The following is a 12,346-nucleotide window of genomic DNA, read 5'->3' as shown; positions in this document are numbered from 1 at the left end:
ACCTCTGGGATCCCTAGCCCATCCCTGTTTATGACTTGTCCAGATCATTATCAGGATCCTTGGAATGAAACTGGCTCTGCATTTTAGCACAATCTACTTGCCTCTCTGCCTCTTTCTGCCCTTGTGGCCACCTGGGATTCGAGCAGGAGAAATACAGATACTCCAATAGAATGTCAAGTCTTGTGCAAATGACTTTGTAAATCCCAATGAATGTTATTCAAATTGGCTCATGGGTAATTCACACCCAGTTCTCAGGGGAGCAAGTTCCGAGCAAAGTCATCTTCCAAATGAACAACACCGATTTTGGTCTTTGGCTTTTTGGTCTTGCTTATGGGCGTTAGTCAATACATATTCATCATTGCAATAGTATGTTCCAGTTGTATCTGAAAATGTACCTTAATGAATCCACAAACCCTTGAAATTCACCACTTTTGATAAAAAAAAAAAAAGACATCCGAGGGGTTATATTTTGAAATTTGCTTCTCGTGAAGGAGAGGTAGAGGAGCCTCTCCCTCGAAACCTGTATCATCAACTTCACAAGAACCAGTGGCACTTTAGGTGTAAGCCTGGCATTTTCATAAAATTCTCATCAAACTTTTGGCAGAGGGATGCTCAGCCAATCTCTCTACTGATTGAATGCGATGTTTCAGTCAGGCATTGATGTAATTTACTAACTAATGTATTAATAGGTCACTGTACATTAACTTAATGGAATATACATTAGCTTCTGACAGCATCTTCCTGTCAAATTTCCTCCTAATTTTGCCTTTTCTGCTCCTTTGTCGCAATTTAGTTCAAGGTTAATTAATTCCTCCATATTTCAGAAACCACTCTAAGTGCTTCCTCAATTCATGTTTTGTCATTTCTTGTTTCCCAATTATCTACTAGGCTATCACACAATGACAAAAAGTGTTGATACTTTCACATATTACTCTGCCTAAAACCATTTGTGGAATTGATAGCCACACGCGGTACACTGTGAGCAGTAGGGTATTAATTAGGGCTACTATGGCCGTCTGTTGACTTTGCTTTCATTTTGCACCAGACTGTTCCACTTCCCTTCCTTTTAAGCTGCTGGCAAATGAGTGCATCCTTATGGCTACAATTAACCGGTGCAAGCGTAGCATGGTATAGATGTTCTGAAAATACACCGCTGCTTTATTAATCAATTCAGTCAATTACAGGAGGCCATTAATTACTCTGTGGAAATTCTTTGAAATGCCTGTTCCTGATGACTTCTCTACTGTACTCTAATCCTGCTGCCTGTGCTGTGCAAGTAACCCGCACTGACTGCCTCAGTTAATTCGTAGCACTTGCTGACTCGTTATAAGTCAAGATGTTGTTGTTTTTTTAACTACCGCCCCATATCATCTGAGTAAGAGGGGTCTGTGCAACTGCATAAAGCTCTCCCAAACTCCTTAGCCAGCTAAATATTTACATAGTAATCAGAGAAAATATTACTTATTTGCAGCATTTTTATTTAGTCTTTAGTTCGTTTTTTCCCAGAGAGTTTTGAGGGGGGAAAATTAATCACATCTTGCATGCTAACAACAATGTGACTATTTATCATAATGATTAAGTGGCTGAGTGAGGCCTGGCAGTCCAGAATGGCAAATGGACCCTGTACGCTACATTGGAGCAAATACATAAAAGTAACGTGGGCAGTTATTTTCTTTAGTTTAGTAGATGTCTGAAGCAAATTTGCAGATGAAGTATGGTAGTGCTGAAGTAGCATATAGTGGAAAAGATACCAAATATATCTGCAAAGGGTAACAGTGGTCGATGGTGTTTACTGTCCTCAAAGCAAGAAAAACACTGGGCCTATAAGTCAAATCGTGGGCATTGTCCTTAAGCACCTCCTCGCTTTTTCCTGGGACAGAGCAAAACTGTTCAAAGAACAGAAGTTCCACATACTGTCTTAAAACTAATATGTGCTGAGGATACGTGGGCGTTGAGTTGCGGTATTTCTTTCGCCCTTATTTGATTTCCGCTGTTGAATCATCCTTTGAAATTGAGGCATTTCAGAGGAAAGAGCACAAAAAACTTTCGAGAATTTCCTTTTTCTGCACCATCATCCACTTCTTGTTTGTCCAGATGCTGGCTTTAGCTTTTGGATTATTATTATTATTATTTATTTATTTATTTATTTATTTATTTATTTATTTATTTATTTATAAGGTCAAAGAGACAATTTTTTTTCTGGGTTGTTTTACTGTAGACTTTTTTCCCTTTCTCCAGCCTGCACAGAGGATGTCATATTTCGAGGGCCAAGATGGAGGACAGAGCCCAGTGACCTCATTTTACCGATCAACTCCCTAGACCAGCAAGCTACCATTAGATGTGAGGCAGAGGGGAGCCCTTCTCCACAGTACAGGTAAATTACCCTGTTGAAGTTACATTACCGACAAGTCACGGTAAACTGTCCACGTGTTCTCTGCTCCACATCCTCATCACATCATGAGAATCCGCTGCAGCTTAATTGCTTGTACATCTTCATTGCTGCCTCCACAGAAATCAAACAGTGCACCGATAGCCTTGATTGCTATTGATTTGGTGAAGCACAACGTTTTCTGGACGTAACCGTTTGAGAGAGATTATGTACCATTCGACAAAAAAAGATAGGCTTCAAAGGGTAACTGCTTAATTGAGCATCCATTTCTAATTTAAAATGCTTAGAGTCCATTTTCAGTCGTTGGTATGATGTAGAGGTAGACTCCCGGAGCCACCGCTGTGGTTGATGAATATGCCAGCACCCCAGATATGAGTGAGGTTAACTTTATTAATGATAAGATTTAAGCCTCTGTATGATTGAAGCTGATAATTTATAATATGGTGCACGGCTTAAGAGATCATTAGGAGAGTAAAGGAGATTCCAGCGACTAATTTGCACCGCAGATCCTTTGATATCTCCCTGGCCATTCTCTTTCAGCGGAGCCTGCCTGAAAATGGCAGCCGGCGCTGTTTTTGTGGTAGATTGTGTTTCGTAGCTTGGTCAGCATCATGTAAATGCACGGCAAGCAGTGGAGAGAGGCAATAACCTTGTGAGTGACATTCCGTTAAACGCTTACATTTCCTATAATGTGTCTGTGCTGAAAACAAGGCCTAAGAGCAGCAGCAGGGGGTATCATTATACTTGTTGTGCAACCTGAGCTATCCTAGGATGTAGTCTAAGCCATAGCTTGCATACTCTCACCTGCAGGATGAACCATTTTGACATTCATCTCTGTTGTTCAAGAGGTATTTTCCTCTGAGTTGGTTGCGTTTGCATTACTAGTGCACTGGTAGTAAAATGTGATGCTGTCAGTATGGTCTGCAGTTTTTTCCCCCAGCTGTGAGCAAGCTGAGTTCCTGCGTAAATTATAAGGGCAGCTCTTAACGGATCCCTGTTGTTAGGGTATGGATCTTTGATTAGCATTTTCTAGTCATTTAATGCAGTATAACATTCTGTAATTGCACATTATGACTCAAATATATGTTTTGTAGTAACAACACAATAGAAAATAAACTTATCCCATTCTTCCATAGATGATATTCACATGCTGTCAGTCGACTATACTCAAAGTCAGCATTACCCTTGGTTTAAATGATGGGATTGATATATGAGAGAACAAATTCGCACTGCAGTGGATTGGCATTTCTGGTAATGCTTTTAAAGACACTAGTTTTATGTCCTTAGTTTTACTTTGAGAAAGGAATCTTTTTTTTTTTTTTTTTTAAGTTTATTTGGGTTGCATCAGGTTTTTTTCTCCTTTGACACTGATTGTCCTTGACTTGTCTCCCTTCGGGCAAGGAGAGGACTTTTTTTTTGTCCTGGTGATACAATAGAAAGCGTAAATGCTTGGCAATGTATTTCACTAACACTGAAATTAGAACCACAAATGTCCTGAAAGAACTGCCAAGAACATCCCTAGGAAGTGGCCATGCTGTGACTTTCACCAGCATCTGCAAACTATACACAAGACCTCGGAAATTAATCATATTTGTTTAATTACATACGCTCAGCAAAGGGGTATAAAATTCAGAATTCTACACTTACACTTCTAAACTAAGATGCTGTAATCATTAAGAAAAATATATCCATTTGCCATAATATCCATATGGAAAATTAAATGGGCCTCAGAATTAAATTTAAGCCTATAATGCATCAGAAATACTTACGCATGTTTATTCCCAGCAGTTTTGTCACTGTTATGAAATTTGTCAGCACAGTTGATGTTAATGCATTCCAGCGAGCCATGAATGGACTGTGTGTATAATGCATGTTAGTCCAATCAGAATTGGATGATACAGCCCCCAAAGACATTTTGCAGTGACCCATGCAGCATCTCTGGTTAAAGGAAAAATCCACCGCAAAATACTTGAATACTACTGCTAGAAGTAGCTGCTGGTGATGTGAGACTTGCACTTCTGGGGCCATTTTGTTGTTCGTTGGTGTATTTTTTCAACATCCTGTGGATAACTGGCCAAATGTAGATGATGTGACATTGTGTTCAGACATTTCCAGTGCAGCTACAATGCAGTTTGATAGCGGAAAATGTTTCAGCTATCTAAAACATCAGTGGTAAACGTCAGGTTTTGGTTTCAGTTCCTCAGAATCAAAGAGCAAGATCTTCTTTCTAGACTCACCATTTTGCACCGACGCTCATGCAGCACAGGGAGAAATCCATCATAGAAGAGACAGAGATACCAGTTTCTCCACTGACAGCAGCCTCAGAGGAACTGAATGCACCGCAGCCAGCTTTAAGCTTGCACTGATAGACACATCTCATCGTTCACACAGTAGCCAGGCACTGTGCATGTAAAAAGTAATAATTCTGATTTATCACTGGCACGCGGATTGATTTTGTGAGTGCAACTGAGGGTGGACAAATATTTAGCGTCTTAAAACTGATGAATATGTTTTTTAAGGCGTATCAGCCAGAAAGCGCAAAAATCACCATTTAACTATGAATTGTGGACACTATTTATCGCCCAGTGAAAGCACATTTTATTTTAATTGCAAATGTGAAAATTATTTTCAAATCTACTGGCAGCCTACTTAGGCCTGTGTTTCCAATTCACATTACGCAAGTGACAAGACATTTTCCCCATTAATCAGAAGTAGGGATTGCATTACGTAAATACCAGACTGTAATGTGTTTGATTTAATTTCATAAGGAGACTGAGCATACACCTTCCACTCCTGGCTGTTGAAACCTCTGCCAAGCCTGGTCCTCCTGCAGACCAGAGATACAACACTGCCCACATAACAGCCAGAAATGTGGTGAAGTCAAGATTTGAAGGTTTGAAGTCAAGGTTTCGCTGCCTGCACTGCACAGGTGAAGCCGCTGTACAGTCCAGAGAAGGGATCACTGCTGTTTGCTGCATGCTTCACAATACAGCCATTGAAATGTGGATAAATGCAGAAAGGGTGATGAGTGTGATGATGCAGAGGAAGAGGTGGAGGAGGAGAAAGATGAGGATGGCAGAGGTGTGGCAGGTGCATCAGGGCCTCAGCGAAATTATTTTTTTCTCTCCCCGGACTTTTTCCATGGATGGCCTGTTCACCCTAAGGATTATTTTAAATAAAATCTACAAGAGAATTTCTGTGTAATTACTGTAGACTATCGATCAGATTTGTTTCTTACTTGATAATTGGCTAATTGCACTGAAATTACAAGCTCGTTTAAATGTCAGCTGTTAGTAAATCACTGGCTAAATTGATAATAGTTGCACCCCTTATTTTTATTTTATTTTTTTAGTGCATGTGGCTGGTTTGTGTCTTTCTAAGTAAATAACGGGTTAGGTGGATAGATACATTGTTGTATTTGTATGCCCATATACCCACTTGTGATTGAACACAACAAGCTCAGGCATGTTCTCAGGGGTTGTTAAAAGGCATTTCTGATAATGTCAGAAATTACTCAGTGAAGTAAAGGTAGACCAAGCAGGTTGAGGAAAAGTGGGGGCACAGAGAAAGTAAATTACAGCACTTCATCACAAACCAACCCATTGAATCACAGATCAATGATATTTAAGAGTATAAGAGCACTCAGAGGAGGAATTTTCCTTCAAGGGGCTGTTGGCCATGTTTGGAAATCACACAAATTTAACATTCCAGCTGAAAGAGAAAAAATCTGGTTTTGTTAAAATATGAGGGAGACTGTTGAAAGGATGGATGTCAAGTAGATATGAAGATTGCCTGCTACATGTTTACACTAGTTAATCTGATTGGGTGTAGTTGATTCAAATGACTTTGGTGAGTTTATTTGGCTTAACTGGTTAGGGGTTTTTTTTGTTTTGTTTTTTTTTGTATTTCCACCACTCAGATGCTCTGTTCCACTTTCACCTCACCAGGGCTGGCTCTGAATTCTCTGACAGGCCGAATATAGGAATGGGAACTCTGACAGTACTTCAGTTGACAAATAGTTCAGTGTGGTGCCAGAGCAAACTCTGGCGCTTTGAGTGACGGTTTATGAATACACCTGTCACCGTGTTTACTGTGAATCTACACTAATACAGAATCAAGGGCATGGCAGTGATTGGAAAGGTGGAATAAACAGCACTCTGCTGGTGTCTCCTACCATCTAGGAAGATGGCGTGACTCTGCTTTTGTTTATAGGTTTGTGCTGGGTAAGACACACATAAATAGCACTCAAAGGATGGAGGGGAATGAGAAGATGCTGTTTTCTCCGTGAATTGAGACACAGCACGGGGCCAGATAATAGCATAGATCCTTCAAATGGTTTCAAACATGCACTTAAAAGCATAACCACTTAAAGCGGTTTTATGCATGTGTTATGCCTATTCACAAATGAGTGCGTGTATGCGTGTGTGTGTGTGTGTGTGTGTGTGTGTGCCGGGCTATGGGAGCTCAAAGGAAAAAAACATTAACAAATATCAGTTACCCACCCACCCACATACACACACACACACACACACACACACACACAGTCACACATACACACACAGACACTTAAGAAACGCTTACACTGATACAGGGTGGTTTTTGGATTATTTATTGTATTACACTGAGTTGAAAACCAAATGAAATATCAATTTAATAAAATGCAACAGCAATAAGTACTAAGCTTAATTGCAGAGAGTACCCTGGTCAGCAGATGAATTTCCATTATCAGCTCTAAGCTCTGCATGTGTGTGTGTGTGTGTGCGCGCGCGTGTGTGTGTGCGGTCACTAGCGTCTCTGTGGATGTCTAGCCTCAAGGAAACTCAGGTAAGACAGTGCTGCAGCACAATCCCTATAGTCTCTATTTGATGAAGAGACCTCATGCAAAATTGATGTGAACCTCAAGGTCAGCCAGAGTTCATTGAGAGCATGCCGAGATCAGCCTTCGCCTGCAGCACAGCACAGCAGATAGGACTGCTCTCCTAGACTCTGTGTCCGACTTAAGCTCCGCTCTGCCTGATTTGCGTTAGATTCAATATGCTTAGTTTATGCACTGAAACTAAAAACCTGCGCCTATTGCAGCATCTCTTGTTTTGTCTGGGGCAGTCCGCTTTGAGATTGAAACAGCATTGACAGGAGATGCAAGGTAAATATCGCTATTTGAAATGTAGACAGCTCCTTGTTATCGTGTTGAGTTGTACTCGTCAGTAGATGTCTTAGAGCAGATTACAAGCAACTACCGTAGCTACAGTAACTTTTTTTTTTGTAATTAATGATTTAAAAAGATTCGGATGTGATTATATTATAGATGACATGATTTTATTTTTCCAAGTGGGTGTAGATATGTTAAAGCACAGGTGGCACGAGTAGTATAGTTAGTAGGATATAGCGGGTAGGCAAGGCAAATTTATTTATGTAGCACAAATCCTTTAGACGAAACTGGTTGAAAAGATTTTGGCATCTGAAGTGATGATCATTATGATTAATTAATGAAATCAATGAGATGTTTCCACCGTTTGGGAAACCAGGTGGTTGGGTAAGTGTGGGAGTTCATCTCCAAAGCCCGAAGACTGCCTGTCAGTCTGATTCTGCTGCCTGATTATTTCTGCTCCTAGTACAAGAACAAAAAATGTTTACAAGCGGCATAGCATTGGAGTTGCTGTCACCGGTAAGTATTTGTAGTCGATTGTGTTCATTAAAACTAGAACAGGCAAGATTTTTATGTAAAAATAGACACATTTTATGAGCCTAAGTCACAAAGTGAGGCTGTCTGCCATTGAGACACTGTAGCTTCATCCTTTTTGATCAAATTAAATCCTCATGCTGCAAACGGTCACTGCTGGCAAATCCTCGCTGCCCCCAGGAAGCAACTAATCAAAACTTAAGAGTGAAATACAAAGTGTCTCCTGCAGTAACTAGTGAGCGCCTTGTGCAGAGATGCTGGAGTCACCAGTGTTTGATCCTGTGCCTGTTTGCTTTCTTGGGTATCCTTTTGTATAAAGGCCAGGTTGGTAAACATGCATGGGTTGCGTGCAGTTTACTGGCATTGCATGATTTCCAAATTTTGAAATGACCTCACCCTCGCATAATTAGTTGCCACCATCCAAAGTCTCACACATTTTGTTCACAGGATTGAAAGCACAATAAAAATAGATCTCAAATTTATTCCATTAAATTGCCCCCCCCCCAGGTTGAATGACACCAGTCTTGTTTTGCACCTCCTAATTTTTCCCACTTTCACTCCTCATCATCACCTCTCACGCTGTCATAGACAACCTGTGTTGGAGTTCACAGCAAAGGCCAACGAGGGACGCTGGTGACAGGTTGCTCATGTCTTTTAGTGCTACAGCGGTTAGTCTTTCTCAGGTGTTGCTGCTGCAAGAGTAGGTGGCTTATTGATTGTGTCAGTGGTGCAAAGACACCCTCACACCCAGCCAACTGTCTGCTCTGGGGGTGTGTGATCTGTTCAGGCTGCCCACCATCCTCTCCCATTAGTTTCAATCATGCTGTGTGTCTGCAAATATAGCCAACTACCCATTCTTTTCCATTCAGTCTCCTCTCCTTCTCTTGAACTTGCAAGATCTTCCTGTCTGCACAAAGGATTGTGTGAGCCTGAAATGGAGAAATGGAAAGCAGAGCACAGCTGCAATGGAGAAAAGAACAAATTTGTGGGAACTCAGAATGAGGGAATGAGAAAATTTAGATGTAATAATAAAACACACTTTTTTAAATGTTCATATAATGTATTATAGAGTATATGTGTTCATAGGCAGTATATGTATTCTCAGAAACATAAGCTTTGCCAAGTATCTTCAGGCATTTCTGAAGTAATTCAGTTCTTGGATTGGTGACAAAATCAGTCAGATTAAGTGAATGGCACAGACTGTAAGATGAATAATGCAGGCTACAACATGAAAGACAGCATCATCTTTTATTGTCTGTCAGGCAGGAAACTGAGGAGAGTCATGACTGGCTTTAAGAGTACGTGAAGCACCATTCTAACTGCTTGTTAGTTTGCCGCGAGGAAAAATAATATTGATTTTTTTTTTTCTTATCATTGGAATTGTCATTTCACAGTCATCGAGCCACATTGCTCAAGCAGACTCACACGTGGCATCCCAATCATGTTTCATTTCTCACACATTCCGCAAGGAAAGAAAGGAAGAAAAAAAAAACAACGGTCTCCATCACATCTCCCGTAATTCATCCCCTTTGATCAGTGTTCATACAGCATGTTCTCCGATAGATAAAGTCTCATTACTCTCCCCTGCTGCTAATGGATATCACGCAGTGTGAAACTGCATCAAATATGCTACTGACAGACATTGTGAATCTGCATAATCCATCAAGGTGAACTCAATAGTATTCACTCCCTATAGACATTGTGTGCTGTGTGTTCCCTCTTACCTGCAGCTTATGATGTTCCACTTACCTAATAAGTAACGTTTGATTGCTCAGCATAAACAATAGTCAGTGGTTTGCCTTGATATTTGATTTTTGATAATTGATAGTTGTCGCTGCCTTGGATTTTATGAACCAGTGTGATGGAGTATCATGACCTTTCATTAAAGGGAACAGGAAATTGTCTGTAGACACTGCAATATAAAGATGTCATGTTGGCAATTAATCAGAAAGTGAAACAAAAACACAAACACAAACACAAACACTTCTTCCATAAAACTGGATGAATATGAGATCCACATTTACCCTGTGTGTATAAGATAATCTAGACTTACTTCTCAAAGCAAATTTCTTTTCATGGCTTTGGAATTTTGCTGAAATTATTAACCAGATCTAAGCTGATCAATACTGATTAAAAAACCCTGAAAAGTTGCACTGTGAGCTTGAGCTTCCCTGATGGCCAGGGCATGGTCAGTGATTTTCTATTCCTAACTTGCCGTAGGGGATGGGGGTACTTCGATTTTCCTGCCTATACTGTAGTTGGTTGGTAATAAAGATCTCAACTCTTATTACTCACCTTTGTGTTGGGTGCATGAAGGGGGCGGGCCAATCAAATCAATCCCCATGATAAATGTTGTGCATGAGTGTGCATCTCCCAAGGCTCAGCTACTGATTGTGTTTGCGTTTTTCCAGATGGTCACTAAACGGAACACTCATTGATCTGGGGAATGACTACCGGCGTCACATGTCTGGGGGCAACCTGATCATTAGCAGTCTGGACAGGGACCAAGACACAGGGATATACCAATGCACGGCCTTCAACACGTGGGGGTCCATCCTCAGTCGCAGAGCCAGCCTCCAGTTTGCATGTAAGTGATCCTGCACTCGCTAATATGTTTCTGGCATTAACATGTAATCTTGCGTGTAAACACTGTGATTGTGCGCTCCAGTTGTGGATGGTGTATGTCACTCTGACACATATATAATATAGTTGTGGCAGGGACCTTTTTTTCCATTTAGCATTCCAGTTCCTCATGTGGATTGCCTGGGAATAGATTTTCAAGAGGGAAATGGTAATCGAATGAAATGTCAGATGCAACAAACACAGTGGGTGAGGCAGCTTCTGACTGCCTCTGAACTCCATTGATTCTCATTAGTGGTTCCAACTCTGACAGCATCTATGCTCAGTTCGAATTGACTCATATTTTGCCAAGCGGTATGCCAGCCCCTGTGATCCAGACTTGAAAGGAGACCAACACAAATAATGCTTAAGAAGTGTTTGTATCTTTGTAATCAACAGCCATTTTTGCATATACGTATACAGTATGTATGGCAGATTGTGAACAGATCAGTTGTGACAGGCTGTCTGCTGGCCTGCCAGCCTACTGGCAGACAGACAAGGGGGGTTGGACTGTGATGTTCAGGAGTGGGGTCCTACCTTCCGGACCAGCAGCACAGAGGCACCTTTCTCCTCCCCTTATCAAGCCCGCTGGCTATTGATCATGTCCCTGGGATAGAGAGCCTTTCACTTCCTCTCAGGAGATGGACTGCCATTATCCCAATAGCACAGTAATGAATCTCACTTGTGGGGACTGGGTGAAGAGCAGAGCTGCTTGACATTTATTGTCTTGCCTAATGCACAGTGAGGGAGGTCTAGGAGATCAGCATGGCTGATACTCTTGACTGTTTTTCCATGTAATGAGGCCACTGCCCTAAGATAGAAATGCCTTACCTTCCTCCTTGCTTTGCTTGCCTCCAAAATTAAGCTGCAGCTACTGTAAGAGAACAAAGGTATCCACAGCTGTTTGTTTAAGGTAACAACAATTAAAAACTTGATTAGAATTAATTTTTACCTTGCGCACTTCAGCATCAAAATGCATATTTATGATGAACTAATTAACAATTTCGGTGTTCTTTGTTTATATCAGTTTTTGGGAATGTTACTCATAAAAACTGCATTGCCATACAATTTTATTCACATTAAAAATACCTTATATACCTTATTATGTCACATTACAGCATTAACTCCTGAGAAAAGTGAGTAACGCGTTCTAGCATTACTAAAAATAGAAGCCCTTTATGATGCCTTGCTCATCATTACTCTCACTAACTGTGTATTAACACTATAGTCAACATATTTCATAGCCACGTACAGGCCTTGATTAACTCTGCAGGGTAATAACAGGAGAGACAAATGCAAAATTTCCTTCACAGTTCTTCACAGTTCAGTTGTTTAACACTACACGCTTTATTTGTTTTTGCCACAACAAAAGAACCAAGATAATGGCTTTCTTATTAGAAAAAGTAACCAAGTAAACTTGAATTGCAAGACTAACAGTAAGTTACTAGTTATCATCAGTCTGAGCGCTCTAATGCATTCATTTGTACAGTGTTTAAACCAAGCACTGTTTCCTACACACATTATCAGCCTACACACATTCAGAGGAGTGGGTGCGCTGTGGTGTGGTGCCACTGGAACCTGTCATAATTCAATGCCATGCTTAAGACCACCTTGGTAGTGATGGTGGACGCTGTGTATGACAGGGAATGTTGAAGGTA

General features: G+C 40.8%; 1 protein-coding gene and 1 long non-coding RNA gene across 2 annotated transcripts in view; one reads left to right on the top strand and one right to left on the bottom strand.

Annotated features, from left to right (window-relative positions):
* Positions 1-12,346, top strand: part of cntn3b (contactin 3b) — a 40,789-nt gene that overhangs the window by 6,046 nt on the left and 22,397 nt on the right. The window contains exons 3-4 of the mRNA XM_030051228.1: positions 2,239-2,374; positions 10,481-10,656. Coding sequence (XP_029907088.1) covers positions 2,239-2,374; positions 10,481-10,656 — 312 coding nt within the window. The remainder of the gene's footprint in view (positions 1-2,238; positions 2,375-10,480; positions 10,657-12,346) is intronic.
* Positions 8,110-12,346, bottom strand: part of LOC115359032 (uncharacterized) — a 396,103-nt gene continuing 391,866 nt past the window's right edge. Inside the window, exon 3 of the long non-coding RNA XR_003928227.1 lies at positions 8,110-8,152. This is a non-coding gene — a long non-coding RNA (uncharacterized LOC115359032). The remainder of the gene's footprint in view (positions 8,153-12,346) is intronic.

This window comes from Myripristis murdjan, chromosome 5, assembly GCF_902150065.1.
Source record: "Myripristis murdjan chromosome 5, fMyrMur1.1, whole genome shotgun sequence".
Lineage (NCBI taxonomy): Eukaryota > Metazoa > Chordata > Actinopteri > Holocentriformes > Holocentridae > Myripristis > Myripristis murdjan.
Note: the sequence above shows the minus strand (reverse complement) of the source record. Positions and strands in the feature narration are given on the sequence as shown.